The sequence below is a fragment of the Tupaia chinensis genome, unplaced genomic scaffold, assembly GCF_000334495.1.
Source record: "Tupaia chinensis unplaced genomic scaffold, TupChi_1.0 Scaffold000274_1, whole genome shotgun sequence".
Classification (NCBI taxonomy): domain Eukaryota; kingdom Metazoa; phylum Chordata; class Mammalia; order Scandentia; family Tupaiidae; genus Tupaia; species Tupaia belangeri.
In genome coordinates, this window is record NW_006159756.1 from 1,103,928 (window position 1) to 1,126,395 (window position 22,468).

General features: G+C 56.0%; 1 protein-coding gene across 1 annotated transcript in view; it reads right to left on the minus strand.

Annotated features, from left to right (window-relative positions):
- IGSF9B (immunoglobulin superfamily member 9B) overlaps positions 1-22,468 on the minus strand; it is a 54,877-nt gene that overhangs the window by 28,166 nt on the left and 4,243 nt on the right. The window contains exons 2-7 of the mRNA XM_006149956.3: positions 14,656-14,853; positions 12,917-13,063; positions 4,571-4,722; positions 4,174-4,291; positions 2,917-3,058; positions 2,471-2,616 (exon numbers count right to left, since the gene is read on the minus strand). Coding sequence (XP_006150018.1) covers positions 2,471-2,616; positions 2,917-3,058; positions 4,174-4,291; positions 4,571-4,722; positions 12,917-13,063; positions 14,656-14,853 — 903 coding nt within the window. The remainder of the gene's footprint in view (positions 1-2,470; positions 2,617-2,916; positions 3,059-4,173; positions 4,292-4,570; positions 4,723-12,916; positions 13,064-14,655; positions 14,854-22,468) is intronic.

Genomic DNA, 22,468 nt, shown 5'->3' on the forward strand with positions numbered 1-22,468 from the left:
CTGAGAGCTCAAGGGTCCCCCTCGGCACCCGAGTCGCAGCCACCATGGGACAGACAGAAAGGTTCCAGGCCGCACGGAGCCCAAGCACAGGCTGCAGACTTCTCTCAACTGTCCCGCCAACTGTGTTTTTAAATTTATTTTTATTAGCGAGCAAGCAGCATCCCCTATGAGGTCTTCCTGCTGCGATCTACTTCCAGCCTCGGCCAGCCAGGATCACATACACGTGCAGCACCCAGGCAGCCCTCAGACAGAACCGGACCTTCCCATGTGGCCTCGGGGTCACAGAGCCCTGTATCACTCTGTGCCACCATCCGGCCCGCCTCTGTTTTTAAGTATTTCTGTTCTAAACGTCTGAAAGCCCTCCAACGTCATTCTAGCCTGCCCTGGGCTACCTGCTCCCTAAATGCTTCTACTCGTGGGCTTGGCCTGTCCGTCAGGCTAGGAGTCCTGATGCCCACTTCCCTCCGCTCCTGGGCCCTGAACCTGAAAGCCAACATCTGACCACACCGTCCCCCAAGGGCTCCATATCCCGAAGGCTGTCCTGGGCACCAGGCAACTCACTGCCTCCACACCCGAGGACCCAAAGCCACCACAGGCACGACCTCATGGAAACCACGAGGGTATTCCTCCTCTCTGTTCGGATGGCTGCCTGGCCTCAGTTTCCCTGCCTGACTCTGCAGCTGATGCGGAGCCAGCTGTGGCCACGGAGCAGAGGAAAGGCCCTCGGGACAGTCCGAGGCCCCATGCTTGCTGTGAGGCCCCCGAGTCCCGCCTTTTGGTTCTCCCCAGTTTTCCCTGAGGGCTACAGAGGAGAAGGCTCCAGAACCAGGGACGGCAGTGAGGATGAATGAGCTGGTGTCTTTCAGGCATTCTGAGCTCTTCAGAGAACAGCATTACATAAATACCAGGCCGAGTTATATATTTAGACATCGCTTCCTACTTTTGTATGGTAGAGGATTTTTTTTCCTCCGAGGTTTTCAAAGGGTTTATGAATGGGAAATACTCTGAACACTGAGCTTTAGTAGAAATAAAGATCCTTGTCTCACCCACCTGTAAGTCTCAACCCCCTGCATTCTCTTTGAAGGCAGGAAGGAGCTAGAGGGACAAGTGGAAGTGGGTGGTGGTGCTGGCGCTGGGAAGACGGGGAAGGCCACGACGCCTCCTGCAGCAGGAGGACGGGCCACCCCGCAGAAACCACCGCCCGTGGGCTGCCTTCTTGTCCAAGAGGTCAAGTCTGTATCCAGCCCTGACGGGCGGGAGCTCCTTCACGTCGGAGGGCAGCCTGGGCATTTTCCCAGTCACTTTGGAATCACTTCTTGACCAGCTTTTCCCACGCCAGGCCTGGCGGGACAGAGCTGATGCTCTGGGACTCAGCACAGCCTGCTCGAAGTCCTTAGAAGGAAGGTGTCGGCAGTGCGAGTGGAAACAGCTACCTTTGCCCCGTCAGCAGTCACCCCAGAGACGAGGAAACGATGGGAAGTCAGGGCAGGGGTGAGGCAGGACTTGGTGAGTCCAGCTCAGTGCTGGCAACCCCCCAACACACAGCCACCCGCAGCAGACATGTCTGTGCAGCAGGGGCCAGGGCCACCGACTGTCCCTTCACTTGTCCTCAGCCCATGGGATGACCGCAAGCCACCCTCTCCAAACTGTTCCACTTCCCAGGCCTGCCACCCTTGTCCTTGGGTGTGACAATTCTCCCACACCAGCCCTCGAATGATGGAGAGTCTGTCACCCACAGCCGCAGCTGGGGCTTTGTTGCCTGAGTGACAGGGACGTCCGCAAATCAAAAGGAAGACATCAATCCTCATTACTCATCCCTCTCCCGCGACACTCGCTTACTCATCAGAGGGTGAGCCAGCCATGGGCTGCGCTCGGGTATTGAAGAGCGAGCTGCACCCTTGTGCTCACACCAAAGCCCTCCATTGCTCCAGGGGCTGGGTCACTCATGGCACCTTCAGTAGCCCCGGAGAAGAGGCGCAAGGAAGCCAAGGTGGGGCTAGGGTGGTTACCAGGTCTCCTCATCCCAGAAGAGGGACCTCGTCCCCTCACCCACGTGTGGAAAAGCAGAGTGGGATGGCGGGAACCTCCCTGCACCCGGTCTAAGCCACAGTCCCTCGGACACCTGAGGAGGGGCTCCAAAGCCCCAGAGCTGGTGACGACACTGGGCCCCGGACAACCTTCAGGATGGAGCGCGCAAAGCCTGGCGCTCCTTGAGCTGCCCTAGGCCTGCAGGCAAAGTGAACTGGCCGACATCCAAAGGGCGCCTGGCAGTGTGGGTTCATGCCCCACCCTGACAAGCAGGGGCTCAGACTCCCCCAAGCTGCCCCGCTGCCTCCTGCACCTGTCGTCCACCCACATTCCTCCAAGCAATGAGCAGTGCTCAGCCCCTGCTGCCCTCGGCTCTGGACCGGCTCATGTGACCTGAACCTCAGGAGCCACCCACGCCCCGCTGTCCCTCGCCCCTGCTCACACTGCACAGTCAGGTAGGCCGAGGCCGAGGGGGAGCGCCCCAGGCTGTTGCTCGGGACACAGGTGTACTTCCCCGCGTCTTCTGGCTTCACCCGGAAGATGATGAGGGTCCCGTCGATCAGGATCCGCACCCTCAGCTTCAGGTCACTGCAGAGCCGGCAAGGAGACCCAGGGGTGTCGTCAGGCAGCGTCTTCCCGCAGACCCCGGAGCAAGTAGTGTGTGGCTCTCCCCTCCCCTGGGCCCAGCAAGGAAGCCCCAGCCCCCAGGGCATTCCCAGGTCCTTCCTCTCAAGGCCCCTCTGCCACAGATCCTGGCCTAGAGCCACACAGCCCCGGACGGCCCCTGCAGGCTCTCGGAGCGCAGCCGTGCACAGTGCTGCTCAGAGGTCTTGCCCAGAGGCTGCATGGGGCCCCACAGGGGGTCAGAGGTCAGAGCAAGGTGCTCACTTCTGGAAGTAGACGTTCTCGTCCTGCCAGTACCAGGTATAGGTGAGGTTGCCTGGGTAGGCCTCTGCCCGGCAGGTGAGCAGAGCGTCCTGGGATATGTTGACGGTGATGTTCTCGGGAGGGGAGACGATGAACGGGGGTCCTGGGGAGGGCAGGGAGAAGTGTCACCTCACCAGGGGAAGAGGCCAATAGGCCAGGTCCACCTGGGAGCTGGGGGCCTCCAAGAGGGGTGTCCTGACCCCCAGCTGTTGTCATGGAGGCTTCTGGTCACTGTGGGCACTCAGGCACCCTCTGTGACACACCTGCCCAGGTTCTACCCCCCTCGACCCTCCTGCCCTCTCTCCTGCAGAGCTGGAGCAGGAGCTGGAAAGGAGGGAGGGAGGTGCTCTCTGTAATCTGTCCCCAAAGGCACCAGCTTCTGCTGCTCCCCAGGCAGAGGTCAGGAGGGTGCTGGGAGACAGAAAGGCGCACAGCCCACGGACGGTGTGATTCTAGCAGTCCCTGAGGCTGGCTGCCAGAGGTGGCGGCTGCCTGGCTCTCCGGGTGGAGGGGTGGCTCTCATCCGTGCTGCCTCAGAGGGACCCCAGTCCTCCTGCCCCTGGCACCTGAGACAGAAGGCAGGTGGCAGAGGGAGCAAGAGTGCTTCAGCAGCTAGACATGGCCACCGCCTCCCTCTGTCCATCCGCAGGTCAGGGGAGGCAGGGCAGGAAACAGCTTGGCACCTGACAGAGACCCCTCCACCTGGATACCACCCAAACCCGGGCAGCACCCAGCCCCCCAGGGGACCTGGTGCCCCAGGCAGAGAAGACCGGCCATCAGCCGGCACCAGCTGCATGGGCCCCAGCTCTGCCAAGTACCCTCTGTGTTATTTAAATGTCTGGGCTTGGACTGCGTCCCTGTCTTTACTTATTGATATTGTCACTAATGGACGGCTGGCCCGAGGGAGGTCTCCTCTCCTGGGGAGCAAAGACAAGGCCGGGATGCTCTATGGACAGGAGAAACCGGAAACGTACCCATGTGGTACCCCCCGAGGCACCATGCAACACAGTACCACCCAGGCCTGGCCCTCTCCCAAGTGGCCAGCCGAGAGCTCTGGCCGCCCAGGTCCACGGTCCACAGGAGCCACCACCTGCCACCCCAGTTCCTGAGAGTTCCCACTACCGCCCATCCCCCCACTGGTCCAACTGGGCCCTGAGGAAAAGCCCTCGTTGCTAACTGGGCTGGAAGGAGGGAGGAAGAGGCAGAGAATCCACTTACCTTGGACAAGCAGGTGGGTCGTGTGGACAGCCTCCCCCTGGATACTGTACGCTCGGCAGGTATAGGCACCTCTGTCCTCCCGACTAACCGATGTCACCGTCAGACTGCCGTCACTCACCTGGGGGCCGAGGACAGAGCTCAGCACCCCCGGGGCCCCCTGCACTACCCACAGGCCAGAGCATGGTAGCTGTGGCTGCCCGCCTGGCCCCACGCTGGGCTGCACTGGGACAGCCTCGGAGGTGAGTGATGGCGGGGAGAGCAGCTGCCTTGGCCCAGCCTGGAGGTGGTAGCTGTGGCTGCCCGCCTGGCCCCACACTGGGCTGCACTGAGACAGCCTCGGAGGTGAGTGATGGCAGGGGAGAGCAGCTGCCTTGGCCCAGCCTGGAGCCACACTCACCTGGTACTTCCCACTAGCACCTAGGAGCGTCCCCTCCTTGAGCCAGGTGACGATGGGCTTGGGGTTCCCAAAGGCTGTGCAGGTCATGGTGATACTGCCGCCCTCCTTGGCCTCGATGTACTGGGGGGGTGTTTCCGTAAAGGTGGGAGGGGCTGCAAAGGAGACCAGGAGGGCGATGGATACGTCAGCCAAGGCCAGGCCCTGTGGGCAGTGCCCGCCCGGCACACAGCCTTCCCAACTCCATGGGGAGAGGAACGGGAAGCAGAGGTCACAGAGAGCAAGGAGACCCAGAACCCAAACTCAGTCTCGCTGGATCCAATTCTATATACTCCTTCCAATGTGCCCAGCTAATTCCCAACAACGCTGACGTCTATTGAGCTCCTTCTAAAGGGAAGTCGCTGTGCTCAGTGCTGAGACACTGCTCCGAGGCACCCTGCCTGGCCCTGAGAGCGCAGGGCCCCCAGCTCCCCAGACCAGACCACTTCGGCGTCCTCGGGATTACCCACAATGCAAAGGGGCCCTCCTTCCTCAAGCCCCTTCATCCCGGTCCTGAGTTTCCAGAGTGTTCACCACCTGAGCCCCACAGGTCTACACCACACGTTTCCCAGTCAGCAGGGATTCACCCACCTGCCTCCCTTTCTCTTTCCATGGATAAAGGACAGCCCACCCTGTAGGCTCCTCCCTCCTTAATTCCCCCGTGATCATGCCAGGTTCTCTTCCCCTCTGCACTGGAGATTTAATTAAAACTCCATCCTGTTTGAATAATCGGCTTTTAAGAGACAGTCCCATTTGCCTGAGCTGCTCATGGAAGCAATCCGGTCAATCTTAACCCCCTGGATATCAGCTCTGCAGTCTTCTGAAACAGCAGGGGCCCCTGTAGGAACGCCAGCCTGCAGCCCACAGTTTGAAGCTGAGACAGGCCATGTGGGCTGTCTCAAGGCACCGAAAGCTCAGGACCCGCGATGTGTAACACTAGGCAAGAAACTCAGTCTCTGGACTTTCCTTCAGTCTTCCACCCTCCAGAACCAACAGGGGGAATAAATGAGATGATGCTTGTGGAAAGGATCTTGCAAAATACACACCAAAAAAAAGGGGGGGATTTCAAGTTTGTGGAAAATGAGGGGTCAGCAGGTGGAACAGTGGTTACGATGCTGGACTCCCACATGGCCAACCACAGTTCGAATCCAAGATATGGCAGCTTGAAAACCAAGCTAGGGACGTGTATATGCATGCCCAAAGTCCCAGGAGGAGAATGGAAGCAAAGAGGTTGTGGCGTGGCCACCCTCCCGGGGAGTGATCCCTCACTCTCCTCCTCACCGTCTCTCTCTGTTTCTCTCTAGCAAGTACAGGCACCCAAAGGCTAAACCTTAAGAAAATATAAAGTTTGTGGAAAATGAAATTAAAGTTCGAGCTTATTTTGTTGCAAAAAATGGAAATCCATACCTAGTTTTCTCACAACACACATTTTCCAGACTTCTTTGGCTTGTTTGCCAGAGGGCACATGCTCTCTGAAGACAGAAAAGAAGAAAGTACCCCCACACACAGGGTATGGTCACTCTACAATCCCATTTCCTGTTTCTTCCTCCTGTCAGGAATTTGGGCATTTGTGCACATGCACTGGGGTGTTTTTTAAACCTCCATGTCTGGGATTTGAACCACACAGTCAGCCATGTGGGACCCAGCTCTCTTAACCACAAGGCCACAGGGCTGAGCCTTTCTGTGAACTTTCTGAGGACCGCTCAATATAAGATGATGGTTGTTCTGCCACCATATTATCATCTCACCAGGAACCGCGGAGGCAATAATGAGAAGCTCTGGGATGGCCCTACCCCGCAAGCCAGCCAGAGTGCTTCAGGATTGGGTCCTGCCCATGCCACTCTCATGCCCTACACCCTCCACCTTCAAGCCACACTGGCCTTCTTCCTCTCCCTCAAAGGTGCCAAGAACTTCAGTCTCAGGGCATTTACATTTGATGTTTTCTGCCTTAAATGGTAAACCCAGCTCTTACACCTTTTCTTCATGGGGATTTTTTCTAAATGGCCCTCGCTGGTCTGCACCTCTGAGGTGACACTCTCTATTCCTTTGTACTCTTTGATTGGACACACAGACACACACATACATACACACATGCACAAAAGGACTTCAAAGAGTTCGTGAAAAGCTATAATTAAAATCAATTTCTTTTGGTGCAAAATTTTTTTAATCCATGCAGTTTTTCATATTACACATTTTCCACATTTTGAAGATGATGTGCATGTGTGTACCCGTAATATATCATTTGCAATATATCTGTGCCTACACACAGGGCCCTTGACTTTTTTTTTTTAAGAGAGAGATTTTCGCTATAGGGCGCATGTGCTCGCTGGAGAGACAGAGAGACAGAAAGCAAAAAATCACCCTCTGGGGGATGACCACACCACAATCCTTTCTCCATACTCCTCTCGGGATTTTGGGCATGCACGCACACACGTCTAGCGTTAGTTTATGCCACCGGGTCCAGGACTCAAACCATAGTCAAAAACATGCACGCACACACGTCTAGCGTGAGTTTATGCCACCGGGTCCAGGACTCAAACCATAGTCAAAAACGTGGTTACGCCATCTGCTGGTGCCCAAGAGGGTCCTTGACTTTTCACGGATCGTGTGACTTCTGAGTTTTTTATTTTATGATGACATGAAAGTGATACACATTAAGAAATCATACTTGGAATTTTTATTCAAAATTCCTTATAATAATCTTATTATGAAATAGGTTTTGTGTTGGATGATTTTCTGAACTATAGGCTAATACAAATACTCTGAGCTAGTTTAAAGCAGGCCAGGCTGAGCTGTGATGTTCAGTAAGTTAGGTGTATTAAATGCATTTTTGACTTAAGATATTTTCAATTTATGATAGGTTTATTGGGACAGGACCCTATCATAAGCCGAGGAGAATCTATATTATAATACAAGCAGGCTTTGAAAAGTTTATGAAAAATGTGTATCATGAAAAAAAACTATGGACAAGGGCCAGCAGTTAGCTTGGAGGATAAGTCACTGGATCCCACATGACTGACTCTGCAGTTTTGAGTCCTGGACCCGGTAGCTTGAAAATCAGGCCAGGTACGTCCACAGGAATGGCCAAAATCCCGAGAAGAGACTAGAGGAGAAAGGACTGTGGTGTAACCCTCCCTCCAAGGGATGACTTCTCACATTCCTTTTCTCTCTTTCGCTCTCACTCTGACAACACATGCACTCAATAGCAAAGAAAAAAAACAACATGGACAGATTTTGAGATTTTTTTTTTTTGGTATTAAACTAAACTCATAGTTGAATTCCATTTTCTCCACAGATTCTTTGAAGTCCCCGCGTATACATACTACAAATAGCCTGCGATACCTCTTGCTGAGACTCCCTGCAGTATGAAAGCGGGTGCCTTCGCCTGTCCCCTGAATTGGGCGGCTCCTTGAGTACACCTGTGCGGAACCCCACTGCAGCACAGTACCAGGTGCGGCCAAATCCTCAGCATTGGTCAAATGATTGAATGAAGGAAATGAATAAATGAACGAAGGTGTACACACATACACACACCTACAGACCAGCGCACGGATGCAGCTTCTTACGAGTGAGACCCACTGTCGTCTATCTCCGAAGCCCGTACGGGGACTACAGAACGGACTCAGAAGCACGTTTTGCGACAGATGATGGCACAGCAGTAAGACACAACACCGCGACTCCGATCCCATGTTGAGGTTCCAGCTTCATGTCTGGAGACCTCCCTGAGCACGCCAGGCACACGCATGCCTGCGAGCCGAGGCTGGCTAAGTCTGGGGGTGATTCGTGGTGTCAAGACCTTGTTGGGAGTGTGCCTCTCTCTGTCTCTTACTTTTGGAAGAAATAAATAAAATAAACATTATAAAAAAGATGCACGCGGGACCAGCAGTTAGCGTAATAGCTATGTCGCTGGACTCCCATGTAGTCAGTCGACCGCGGTTTGAGTCCCGGACCTGGAGGCTTAAACTCACGCCGGGTACACGTGCATGCGTGCCCAAGATCCTGAGAGGAGAATGGAGGAGAAGGGATTGCGGTGTGGCCATCCCCCTTGGGGGGTGATTTCTTGCTTTCTGTCTGTCTGTCTCTCTCTGGCGAGCACACGTGCCCTATAGCAAAAACCTCTAAAAATTAAAAAAAAAAAGATGCACACTATCACACACACAAAAACATGCATGATACACATTCCCAAGAAAATCAATTCTTATCCAGCATCTAAGAATATACTCAAAAAATATATACTAAAAAAATACTAAATATACTTAAAAAAAGAAAAAAAAAATCATTCAAGCCCTTGTAAAGGGATCCTGGCATCGAACCTTCAGTCTGTCTTCCACCTGGAAATGTGTCCATCTCCAACATAGCCCCCGTGAAATACAGGCAACACTGCCATGCCTCTATTACCTCTGGTGTCAAGCTTAAAAGAAAAGATAATAAATTAAATTACGCCCTGATGTGACAAATTAATTACTAATTACATAATTACTTTATTATTTAGGGGCTAATCAGAAAAGTACTTTGAACAATTTCGAGTTTTCAGGAAAATAATGGTTTGACTCTCAATTATTTACTGAATTAGGTGTTAGCTTGCAGCTGCATTTCCAGGCTTAATTCTTTTTTACAAGTGCCCTATAATTAATAGTGCAGGTTAGGAATAGGCCGGCCTTGCCTTTAAGTAATTCACCGACCTAAAGGCTTGGGCTTTTCGGATATTTTATATGTGATAAAGAAATAATTGGGTTTGTTTCCACCCAACTGGTCTTCAAAGAAAACATGGAAGGAGAATGAGACAATTTGTAATTCTAATTTTTCACTGGCCTTTCGTTTTCCAGAGATGATCCCTGTCAGAAAACGTCTGACATTAAACATTCTAGTTTGGAAGCAGTGGTGGGCGGGCACTTGAACCCTTCTCTTCAATACTGGAAATATTTATGCTGGAGGAACCTCCGAACTTGGGGAGGAGGGGAAGGGGAGTAAGAGGAGCGAGTGCTCTCTGTCCTTGGGAGGAGTCTGTTCCTGCCCTACCCATGTGGCAGGTGGGCTCTTCGCTCATGACCATATACCCTGACTAAGCCCTGGCTCTGGGGCCTGGAGCAGCTGACGGACCAGTCTAGGTTTTTCTGCTCAACTCTTCCATGCGAGCAACCTGCCCCTGCTCCCTGAATGGGCCACTCTTCTCCTTCTGGGCATTCAGACGTGCTGTTCCCTCTGCCTGAAATACCCTTCCACCTCCCTCCCTGCACCTGGTCTTCTCCCCAGCCAGGTCTCTGGACAAAGGATATTTCCTCAGGGAAGCTCTCCTTCCCCTGTTCTTCCAAAAGCCAGATGACAATCAGCTCTGGACTTAACCACCTCTTGAAGTCTCAAGAGTCAGAGCCAGGTCACCCTTTGCCCCCAGCTATCATCCCTGAAGCTTCTTCCTCCAGAGTAGACATTCAAAAACATGGTTTAAATGGATCATTACTAGTGGATTCTCAAGGACTTTGAAACTGCCCAGGTCCCCTGGCTCGCCCATCTGATGTCTGCAGCCCCCCTCTCATCTGACTTCATCTGCTTCCTCTCTGAAGAGGAGGACAGCTGGCATTGCACACACAAGCACACATGTGTAACTAATGTTCCAGACACTGTGCCAGGTATCTGCTCACACTGCACTTAACTTAAACCCCGCCACAACCCCACATGTAGGCATTGCTCTTATAACCGAGGGAAGCGAAGCTCAGCGCGGGAACTTGCCCAGGGTCAAGTAACTAACACGCAGTGGGTTTGTGAAGTAACCAACCGTTGAAGGGTCTGAGCCCATGATTGTTTCGCTCTAAGCAACTGGGAATTCCAAAGAATGGACTCGCACACATGCAGACTGTGACAGGGATGCAACAGGTCAACAGCCTGTCTCTCTCCACGCTGAATTCCACCTTCCCGCCACGGGAGTGCCTACTGCATGCCTGACATCTCCGAGTCCCAAAACGGACACCAGCACCGAGATGACACAAAGGGAAGGGGACAGCACCCTGAGATGAGGACAACCCCGTTCAGGGAAGGGCACAGGAAAGGAAGGGAGCAACGTGGAGCCTCTTGGCTTGGAGTTCACCCGGGAGGCTTCAACACAGACCCACCTTCCTACGCCTGTGGTGCCTGGGCTGATATTAAGACAAGTTTTCATCCCTGCACACAACAGCTGCCATCAAAAAGAGGTGACTCAACAGCTCGCCGGGTTGTGGGGATAGTCCACCAAGAATGACTGTATGCCTCCCAGCAGTGTCTTGAGACTGTCTGAAAGGAGCCGGCTATATCTTGCAGAGAGTGGGGAGCTGGGCCACCCAGACCAGCACCAACCTGGGGCCACCATCCTGAAGGTTCTTCCTCAAGGCCAGTGTTCTTACAAAGATCCTCTGTTCTTCCAGGACCCTGGACAGGTTCCAGACCCAGAAGGAGCAGAGGTCTGACTCAATCGCACCAGGCAGACTAGACGTAGCAACCTTCAAGGCAAATCACTACACAGAGAAGCCTCCAAACAGGAACATCAGCTTCTGTCTTCCACCCATGCATGGCCTCAGGCTCAGCCACCAGGGCCAACAGAACCAATGCTGCATGTGGCACTGTGCCCCGTCAGAGCCTCAGTAACTAGCACAGGGTCTGCCACACACTGATGGCTGGGTATGGCTTGTCATCCACTGAATAAGAATAAAGATCCAGCCAAAAGAGGGACTAGCAGATGGCACAGTGGTTGCATTACTGGACTCCCACGTAGTTAATAGTGGTTCAAGTCCTGGACCCAGCAGCTTAAGACTCACACCAGGGGGACCAACAGTTGGTGTAATGGCTATGTCTCTGGACTTCCATGTAGTCGACCACGGTTCAAGTCCCGGACCCGGTGGCTCAAACTTCATGGTGGGCATGTATGTGTGCATGCCCAAAGTCCCTGGAGGAGAATGGAGGAGAAGGGATTGTGGCATGGCCATCCTCCCCGGGGGGTGATTTCTCACTTTCTGTCTCTCTCTCTGTCTTTCTGGTGAGCGCATGAACACTATAGCAAAAAAAAAAAAAAAAAAAAAAAAAAGAAAAGAAAAAAAAAACCTCTCCCCTCAGAAAAAACTCACACCAGGCACCTGTGCCCAAAATCCCAAGAGGAGAATGAAGGAGAAGGAACTGCAGTGTGGCCATCCCCCCAGGGGGAGATTTCTCACTCTCTCTCTGCCTATCCAGCAAGTGCACACATCCTACAGCAAAAACCTCCTTTAAAAAATCTAGCCAAAATGGGACCAGCAGTTGGCATAATGGCTATGTCGCTGGACTCCCATGTAGTCGACTGTGGGAGAAGGGATTGTGGTGTGGCCATCCGCTATGGGGAATGATTTCTCACTTTCTGTCTCTCTGTCTCTCTGGTGAGCATACACACCCTATAGCAAAAACGTCTCAAAAAAAAGAAAGAAAAGAAAAGAAAGAAAAATACAAGCCAAAAGAAACAAAACAAAACAAAATGCCCATCTCCTTTCCCACTATGGAAACCATTTCTCCTTCATCTTTTATATGTGGTTCCAGCCTTCTGGCTCCTCCAGAGCACTTCCTCTAAGGAAGGGCTTTCCAGGACACTAAGGGAGACGGTCCCTTCAGGGAGACCCCGAGGGCCCAGAGCTAAGTGCCTGCACAGCTCAGGCCCAGGCCCCCAACTACACCCACGCGGGAACCTCGGCAAGCTCCCCCAGGCTTCCCTAGCTACACTTGAAAAGCATCTACACACAGCACAATTCATTTAACCTGAGCTATAAATAACCAGGAGCCATTAAAGTCAGGACTCCTCCCAGGATTCTTCGGTGTTATTAGCTGGTAAACCCCGTTGGAGCAAGCACCATGCGGGGCTTGCTCAGCACTGCTCACCTGTCCCTGGTGCAGGCTGGGCACAACCCACCTGCAGCGCTCACTGCTCAGCTGGATACTCTTTCCGAGGAACCAACCAGCAGCCACAGAGAAGGCCTAGCGGGGCCCCAGGCCTTCCCCTTCCCCGGCCTCTTCCCCTTCCCCAGGCTGGGAAACAATCCCTGCAGTGACCAAAACCTTCCTCATTTCAAGAAGCAGGTTCCCACCTTCCCCTAAGGAACCTCAGCACCCTCAACATCACCATGCACAATGGGGACTGCTGCTCCAGGGAACCAAATGGACCCGAGAGGCTCTAGGTAGGTCAAGGAAGCACAGGAGGAGGGAGCTGAAGGCCCAGCCAAGCCTTCCCAAGGCTGCTCTTTGCAGCAGGGACCAGGGCTGCGGAGGGTGCAGTGGGGAGTGGGATTTGCCCAGGGCAGCCACCGAGGCTGGCATACGCACCGTTGATGGTGAGGTGGACCCAGCTGCCATTGTGGAAGGTGTCATACTGCTGGTCCAGCATGAGCACTTTACACTCGTACCAGCCCTGGTCCTCCGAGCGGACCTGCTCCAGTCGCAGAGATGCTTTGTCATGGAGACTGGCCCGGCCTGCAGGGACAGAGTGGACAAAAGCCCCAGAGGCCATCAGTGCAGCCTGGCAACTCCCACAGCCAACCCTAACCAAAGGCAGGGGATCCGTCACAGTCCTCCCACAGTTCTCATGGCAGGGCCCCAGGATGACAGCCGGCAGCAGCTCCGGCACAGGTGGCAAAGGGGAAGTCGTGAGGCCTTGGCTGGGGGCTCTGGCTCCTGCCTGCACAGGCAGCTCGGTGTGCTCGGCACTGGGAAAAGCATGAGCTCCGTAGAGTACTCCATGCTCCTAGGGCAAGGGGAGGCATGTTGGATGCAGGGTTGAGAAGAGACAAGAAAGGGAGAGAAGGGGACAGAAGAGGACAGGCAGGCCCTGGAGCATGTCTGCTTGGGTCAAGCAAGATCCCTAGGCTAGCTGGCGCTGGGACCACACCTGGTGTCCCCCTCTGCCTGGGCCCTGCAGTAGGGCAGAGGGAAGGTGGGCCGGGTGCCTGGAGCTATGGCCGGCTCCAGCTCAAGACTGCGCATTTCACCAAAGCCTGGCAGCTCCAGGAGCTGGGCATCGGCCGAGAAACACGAGTGTGCAGGAGGTGGCAGACAGAGCGAGGATGCTGGCCGCCCTTTCTGAGCAACGAGCTCTCCCCGTCAGGAGGCCATCTTGGTCTCTCATGCGATGAGCAGCTCCAAGTTGCAGCAGGAACCCCTTCCTTCGTTCCAGAGAACCGGCAGTGCCGGGAGACCTCCTACCTCAGCCACTGCCCTGGCCCCAAGCCAACGCCATGCCCTCCTCTGCTTTCCCCCTGTCCTGACACGGGCAACTGCCTACAAACCAGAGGATCCGAACCAAACCTGGCCAAAAAGAGTAACAGGCATCGGCCTAGGAGAGACAGAAACCGAGGCGCTCTGGGAAAGAGGCCGCCGGATGGAGCCACAGCAGAGAAAGGCACAGCAGTTCCGGCCCGTGCCCTCCCTGCTGTGCAGCCCCAGCACACGCTCTCGCACCCGGAGACTCACACACACCCCACGCCCTCCTCGCTGGCAGGCAGGCAGAGGCCCTGAGTCACAGCAAGGCCAGAAGTAATTGCAGAGCAAGACACACCCACGGCAGGAGAGGGGACCGGGTGGCAGAGAAGGCAGAGGGACTAGCACAGACAGCAGGGGCCCAAGATGCAGGCTACACAGAGGGTGGGAGAGTGCCCCAACTTCGGAGCCGAGAGGGAAAGTGGGGATGCAGTCAGATGGAACACATCCGCCTCCTGCTGGGGCTGCCAACCCAGGGTGTGGGCTGTGGGCACAGCTTCTCTCCTTCACCGGCCTCTAGAACTTTCCGTGTGACCTCGGGCACATTGGTTAGAAGGGCTTTATAGCAGCATCACCTCCTACTCTGGCCCTTCCCCAGACTTAATTAAAATCTACTAGAGTCCAAAGGATGGGGAGAAAGGGGCAGAGATGGTGCAAGACAGAGATAACAGGTGGGGAAAAGAGAGGAAGTCACAGAGAGAAAGACGGAGGAGTTGGGCCCCCACGGACCAGCACCAGGAGCCCGGATGGGAGGGAGACAGGGTAGAACCCAAGGGGGAACCGCCATGGGGACAGTCCCCAGACCTTACCTGCATACTCAGGGTCCACATGGGGAGGATAGTAGCCAAACTTGATGAAGATAGGGATGGGGACCCCGAACTTGAACCACTCTACCACATAGGGCGGAGGCTGTCCCGTCACCGGGTGGATCACGTCGCATCGTAGGACCACGCCCTCGCCAGCTCGGGCGGTCACAAACTCAGGCTCCTCTCGCAGGCCGTGGGCACCTAATGGGGACAGCCAAGTAGGGACACGGAAAGCAGGTGACAAAGAGATCCAACCCCCGTCAGCTCCCGGTGCTGTCCCAGCCCTCCTACAGCCCTCCCCAAGGGTCCTGGGTGCACCCTCCACTCCTCCTCCACCTCTCTGCTCACACCTCCCTCTGCCCTGGGCGTCCCAGGTCCCCACAAACCTGGGGGAGAGGAAGAAGGAAAGGGGAGAAGAGACCAGAGTAGATTTCTTGAGAGCTACCCCGCCAGCCCTTCCCACCCCGTCCCAAAGAGGAGCGGCAGATCACGCCCTCCCCCTGCGCTTCCCCGGAATTAGGAGCCTGGCCAGGCAGGTGGAGTAACTCAGCCCGGGTGCGGGTGCGCAGTCTGCCCCAGTGGCGGGTGGCGCCTGAAAACGAGGAACATCCCCCAGAATCCGGACTGGGAGGAGACACAGAGCGCCCTCCTCCTCCCGCCCCACCCCCCAGCTCAGGACGTTCAGCCAAAACTAGAGAGCGCCTTACAGGGGGGGAATCCTAGCAGGCTCACAGGGGCAGGGCTTGCAGCACTGGAGGGAAACCCCCGCAGGCCAGACCGGCCTTGCTGCCCCTCCTCCCAGGACTGCGCCAGCCCTGCCGCAGAGGGGAGGCCGGGAGGGGCCTGCAGTCCTCCCTTTTCCAAACCTATCAGGCTCCCAGACAGCACCAGGAGGACAGCAGGAAGCTGGGGCCGGAGGAGGGGACCTGGGGCTGTCCCTACCTTTGGCCAAGGGTAAGGAATCCTGAGAGCTGGATGGGACATTCGCATCCTGGCTGGCAGGGGAGGGGCATGGAAGGAGTTGAGGGGAGAGGCCACCCTCGCCACCGACCAGCACGCTGGAGGAAGCAGCGGAGAGGCTGACCCAGCACTGTCCCCTCCCCCGCCACAGCATGGGCCCCAGGCCGAGTGAATATGCGAGCGGGCAGCCCCACCTCCAGTTTTACAGTATTCGCACACCAGGCAGGGCCTGGGAGACCACAAGGTCACCTTGTTCCGCGACATCCCAGTGAAAAAGACAGAAGCCGCACCTCTGCCCTCCCAGAACTGTGTCCACCCCCACTCCCGACCCAAGCTGGGCCTCCCAGCTCTGCGGGCCAGCACCGCGGACAGCAGCCACCGCAGAGGCGAGTCTCCACTAGGCTGCCCAGAGGCGGCGCACTGGTCCCTGCCTGTCTCTGTCTCTGCCTTTCTCCGTGTCTCTGTGTCTGGCCACCTCTGGTGTCCATGTGTGCGCACACGTGTACCTCTCTGTACCCAGCTCCTTCTTTGTCTCTCTCGTCTCTTTCTGTGTCTGTCTCTTTCTCTCCTTTCTCATCGTTCTCCTCTGACTCTTGTCTCTCACGGGCTTCTTCTTTGTCTCTTTGTATCTGGCTCATTCTGTGTGTGTGCATGCATGTTCTCTGCTCCGTCATGTGTCTCTGGCTCCCTCCAAGTCTGTCAGTGTCTCTGTCTCTCTGTTTCTGTCTCCTCCTCTCCAGCTTCCACTATACTGGGATGATTCTTTCTACCTGCCTGTCTCCCTCTCTGTTTCTGTCTCTGTCAGCATGTGTGTGTGTGTCTGTACGTGTGTGCGTGTGTGTCTGTGCGTGTGTGTGTGTGTGTGTGTGTCTGTGCATGTATGTGTGTGTGTTGGGGGACCAGGGTCTTGCATTTCCATTATTCTGTGCTTACAGAAGGGGTTTTGCCTGCTTTTCTGCTTGGAGGGGACTCTGTCCCTGCGCCGTGTCCCTGTGAATCTCATTCTCCCCCTCCCCCTCCCCTGCAAGTTGCGGAAGGAGGAGGAGGAGGAGGCAAGCCCTTCCAGAAACTGATTGGCTCCCGGTGACATCACTGTTTTCTAGAGAAAGAGCTAAGATCACAGAGTATTTTTGGAGCAGAGCAGTGTTGCGCTCACCTGCCTGAGGCCCCAGCAGGTTTTCCCGGCTCCCCCACCCCCAGCTTCAGCTTCGCTTCAGGCTAGGTTTGCATCCCAGCCCCCAGGGAAAGCCTGGAGAGGGCCCCGCTGCAGCAGGCCTCCCCTGGCCCCGAGGCCCTGCATCCAGGTGCACAAAGGCAAGGCTGGGCCAGAGCAATGGGTGCATGTATGTGTGTGTGTTGGGGGACCAGGGTCTTGCATTTCCATTATTCTGTGCTTACAGAAGGGGTTTTGCCTGCTTTTCTGCTTGGAGGGGACTCTGTCCCTGCGCCGTGTCCCTGTGAATCTCATTCTCCCCCTCCCCCTCCCCTGCAAGTTGCGGAAGGAGGAGGAGGAGGAGGCAAGCCCTTCCAGAAACTGATTGGCTCCCGGTGACATCACTGTTTTCTAGAGAAAGAGCTAAGATCACAGAGTATTTTTGGAGCAGAGCAGTGTTGCGCTCACCTGCCTGAGGCCCCAGCAGGTTTTCCCGGCTCCCCCACCCCCAGCTTCAGCTTCGCTTCAGGCTAGGTTTGCATCCCAGCCCCCAGGGAAAGCCTGGAGAGGGCCCCGCTGCAGCAGGCCTCCCCTGGCCCCGAGGCCCTGCATCCAGGTGCACAAAGGCAAGGCTGGGCCAGAGCAATGGGCAGCCATGGCCATCAGGAGACAGGAGAGGCCGTGCATGTGCGTGCACACACGTGTGTGTGTGCGTGTGTGTGGCACACACCTGTGTGAAGAGAAACTACAGGAGCCTGAAGGAAGACAGAGTTATTCTCAAAGGTCAGGTTACCTAGGGGAGGGCAATGGGGGGCCATGCAAAGTTAGCCCCATTGGAGGGTTTTGGCCCCAGAGCCTGGACACCTGCAGGAAAGGGCAGACACCTTTCAGAGGGGTCAAGGGTTCTAGGGGACAGTGCCAGGAAGTGGGTGGGCTCAGACTTGGGTTCCCACAGTGCAGGCTGCTCACTAGCACCTGGCACTGCCTCATTCTCACTGCATGGCAATGAGGCAGCCTCTTTGACACCTCCCTGCACCAGTTCCAGGGCCCAGCCCTTGGGCTGAGCACTGAGCACCCAGTCCAACGCCCAGCCCAGGGCAGTTGGTCTCCACCCGGGAGAAACAGCTATAGAGAGGTTGCACCCCAAAGATGGTACACAAAACAAAATGAGCCAGAACCCCCCAAAGAAACCCAAAAGACAGCACAGGCGCAGCAGCCCACGCCCCAGCCACACCCTCAGTCCAGGCCTTCCTGGCTTTCTTGGCCTTCCTGGCAATCCCAAAATACGCAGCGGGTTTTCTTCACCCCTCACACTCCGGCGCACACGCACAGGGCCCGTTCTCACTCCTTCACCCACAAGCACTTCTCCCTCAGCCTGATCCTTTTTGAGCCAAAGTATGTCTAATAAAACACTCTCTCCAGAAAAGCTCGGCGTGGGAAAACAACTAATCAGGCTGGCAGTGAAGAGGGAAGAAGGGCTTGACGGAGGTAGACAAAGTCAGACACGGGAAACCAAACCCAGATCCAGGAGTGAAAGGGATCCGGGAAGCAGGAAGGAGAGAGGAAGGAGAGGAAGGAGAGAGGAAGGCCAGGCTTGCCGGGCGCAGGCAGGACCAGGCAGCGCCCAGCCCTGGGAGAGCACAGGGCAGCGACAGATGGACAGAGCACTGGGACCAGGAGCGGGGACAGCAGGAGGGCTTGTCAGGGCCACTGGGCAACTGCCCACTGCTGAAAGGAGCCACATAGAGGCGGGGAAGGCAGGTCGCAGAGGGCCTGATGGGGAAGGCCACAAGGGAGCCCCTCCATCACTTCCCCCATCACAGCAGCCCCCAGAGGCAAGGCCTCTCCCTCAAAGGGGGGTGGGCACAGCAGCAGGAAGGCAGTGAGGTGCCCTGGGTCTCACCCACCCTTTTGGCAAAGGCAAAAAACAGCAGCACCCTGGGCCTGGCAAGTCTACTCCTTGGGGGTCCACCCAGCCCAGTCTGGAGCTGCCCCATCCTGGCAGGGAAGAGAGCAGGGCCAGGAGGATGAGTGGCCCCGCAGCCTGGCTGACCTTTCAGGAAGCCCATCAGGTACAAATCTCCTCTCTGGACCAGGTGGTACCCAGCAGGTAGTTGAGTCCAGGGCTGTTGTCGGACCCCTGTGGGCACAGAGCCATGACGCATGCGGGGCCTGGCATGGCCCCAAGTCCAAGATCACAACCAGGAGCTCAGCGGCGGCAGGGGAAGGGGCTGGGACAGCAGGGTCCCTGAGAAGAAGAAATTCTCCAAGTGCCAGAGTGCACAGAGGAGCCGGCCAACAGAGCTTTGGCTGGCAGATGAGCCTAACATATTGCGAACACCTACCTCGCACCAGGCTCAGCGTGTGGAATGCGGTGCAAGTCTCGTTAGTGCCCACAGTGGCCGACGATGCTGCTGTGTCCCTTTGACAAGTGAGCAGGCAGAAGGTGGCAGGCTTACCCAAGGTTACTCAGGTTAACAGGTGGCACCCATCACAACCCCCTGTCCAGCCCAGGCCCCCACCCGGGCCTCTCTCCACTACCCCCACTTTCTTGAGGCATTGAGTCCAAGGCCAGCCACTTTGACCCCAAGGTATAAGCAGGATTTGAGAATCCAGACCCTGAAGCCCAGGAGGACCAGGAGAAGATGGCAGGGCGGGCCTGTCTCGGAAGGCAGCTGCACCGTCTCGGACCACAGGGGGTGGACGCCTTTCTGCCTGAGACCCTGGAGCCCTGCCCACCTCTGTGCTCATTAGTACAAGCTCCCACTGCGGCCTCCTCCTCTTCCTCCTCCTCCTCTAGGCACCAGACTCCCAAACCACAGGGCTGTTGTCTAATAATACCAGCGACAGCCACCGCCACCTCCATCTGCCAGCCTAAAAATAATCCCTGCTGTGTCCAAAAAAGGCACAGCCCCCAATAGTCCCCGAAGCCCTCCTCCCCGACAAACCAGGAGATTCCAGGAAGCTGGCACGCTCGGGCTCGTGCGGAGTGGGAGGCGCACGCCTAGAGGGACGGCAGAAGACGGACTCCCCGACTCCCCAGGTCCAAAGCAGAGCCCACAACAACCAGCCCAGACGAGATGGAGGAGACACCAGTGGGGGTCGCTGTTCTCCTCCTCAGGAGATAGAGGTGCTAGAGGTCATCCTGGACACCTTTCTGCCTCCAGGAAGGGCCCCACCCATCCATGGCAGCCCTTCAAAGAAGTCCCCACCCTCCCGGCTCTCTCAGGGTCAGAGGCCAGAGGTCAGGTGAGCCCAGATGGGGCCTAGCCAGGAAACCTTGCAGCCTGATGAGAATGGGGGGCAGGGATGGCAGACTTCTTCCTGTGGGTGCCTTGCCTCCCTAAGCCTGGCTCCCCCCCAGTAGCCCAGGAGGCCGCGGTGCTATTAGCGACCTTAATTTGCTCTCGGCTAGATTATATTTCCAAGAGCCCTTTCCCCAGGAGCCACTGGCAGGAAGGAAGTCAGTAATTCAATCTCAGCCCTCCCCCTTTAATGGCTCCTCCACAGAAAAGGAAGGCCAACCCCCTGCACCCACCAGCCCTCTCACCCACCACCAAAGGAGGCCTGCCCCTGCTCACTCACACACACCCAAGTGCAGGAGTGTGCCTCGGCCCCAGGGAGGCAGGGAGGCCAAGGCCGGGCTCCTCGGACAAGATTCCTGAGAGGTGCTAGAAGTGGGAAACCCAAGTCCCATGTTCGCTCCTCAACATTCCCCACTCAGAAGTCAGAAAAGGGAGACAAAGACTCGCCTTGTACCATTTGTGCTGAGTGCTGGGTGCAGGGTGCAAGGTGCATGCCCCGGCCCTGCCATGGTGGGCACATGGGATCAGGAGGGAGGTGAGGAGGGTGGGAGGGGGACAGAGGACCAGGCTGAGAAGGACTCTTCCCAGTCTCCTCAGAAGGACAGGAAGGCCAGCTGAGACTCCTCACGGCCGTGGCCTCATGGTGTTTCTCAGAAGCCCTCATGGAGGCTCCATCTCTGCTCACCAGTCTCCTGCTTATTCATGCAAGAGAGAACAGAAAAGCAGGAAGATTCCTAAGAAAAATAGGTCAGCTGCTCCAGCAGACCGGGCTCACGCCCATGGGCAGTGCCCAGCCAGAGGGGGGAACACCAGCTGCCTCTCCAAGCCCAGCATCCTCCGTTCCCTACCTGTATGTGCCCAGCTAGTGGCCACGGACGCCACAGCCCCAGCCTGAGCAGCACTCTTTCAGCTTCCCGGTGACTGTGACTCTGCCAAGTCTGCCCCACTCAGCTTTCTCTCTGGAACCTCAGGCCACATTCAGTCCAGCCCCTGGGCTAAAGCCTCCAATCCAACCCTGGGAACTTTGGCTGTCTAGACTCGGGTGTGGAACAAGGGAACAGGAAAGCAAGACGCCTGCTCGGAGTAACTTCCCTGCCGCCCCAGCACTCAGCGAGTGGCGGCTCCACCTGGTGCTTGCACACTCACTGCCTGGTCCTGCCAGCTCACATGTGTACAAACACACAGGTGCTCGCATACATGTGTGTGGAGGTATGCACACACGTATAGGAATACACATACATGCATATGTATAGAAGTGCACTGCACATTGCATGTAAACATAGAAACACACATGCACACAGAGAGGCATATGCATATGCACACATACAAGCACATACACACATATGGGATATGTCTGTGTATACATATATACTCACATGGGCATGCATATATGCATGAATATAATGCATATAGGCATACACATACCTATACAGATGTGCACCTACATAGACACACATAAAGGAGCACATGTGTGTGCGCACACATGTAGGAACATAGGTGCATGCACACACACAGGCACACACACACACCCAGACAGCTGGATGCTCTCACCAATTGTGACTCTTCACCATGCAGAGCTGCTCTTCACACAAGCTGCCTAATCCAGCCTAGGATGCAGAAAGAAGGGGACTGCTCTCTAGGGACCCTGCATTCTGGCTGAGAAGGCCACAGGGTATGGGGGGAGATGTTCATGGAGAAGAGACCAGTTACATCCAGACCCAGACTCCATGGGCTTATCTCCCACCCCCACAACTTCAGCACAGCAAACAGAAGGCTTGGAGAGAAAACTGAGCCGCCAGCAGGTCAAGAGGGGGCCAAGGAAGAAGAAACCCGTGGCCAGGCTCTGAGGGCTGGCACCCTGGCTGGGGAGAGGATAGAAAGGAAAAGCAGGCACCGAGAAAGCAGGGAGGGGTGGAGGGAAGCTGGGCTCCAGCCTCTCCCACCTAGGCAGCCTCTGCTCACGGGGTAACCAGATGCCAGCTCTCTGTCTCAGGACTGCGAACATAAACCTCCAGGGCTGAGAACCAACTCCAAGACCAGCTCAGGCCGGGCTCCAGGCCAGCTGCTGAAAGCTGATTCTTCCCACTGCCCCTGGCATGCCCTTTCCAACACATCCCTCCCCAGCTTCCCCCAGGGCGCAAGCTGCCAGACACACCCCTGCCTCCAGCGCGTGGATGCTGAGCGCGTGGATGCTGAGGGCGTGGATGCACAGGCATGCGCACGCACACACCCACCCACGCACACACCCACCCACACACGTGCACACACACAGACCATTCTTGAGCCAAGTCCTTCTCAACTAATTGACTGCCCACCCATTAAACCTCTCCCTCCCATCTTCATGGCCAAAAGAAAAAAGAATGGGTCAAAGATAAGTAGAATAGAGGACCGAGCACAC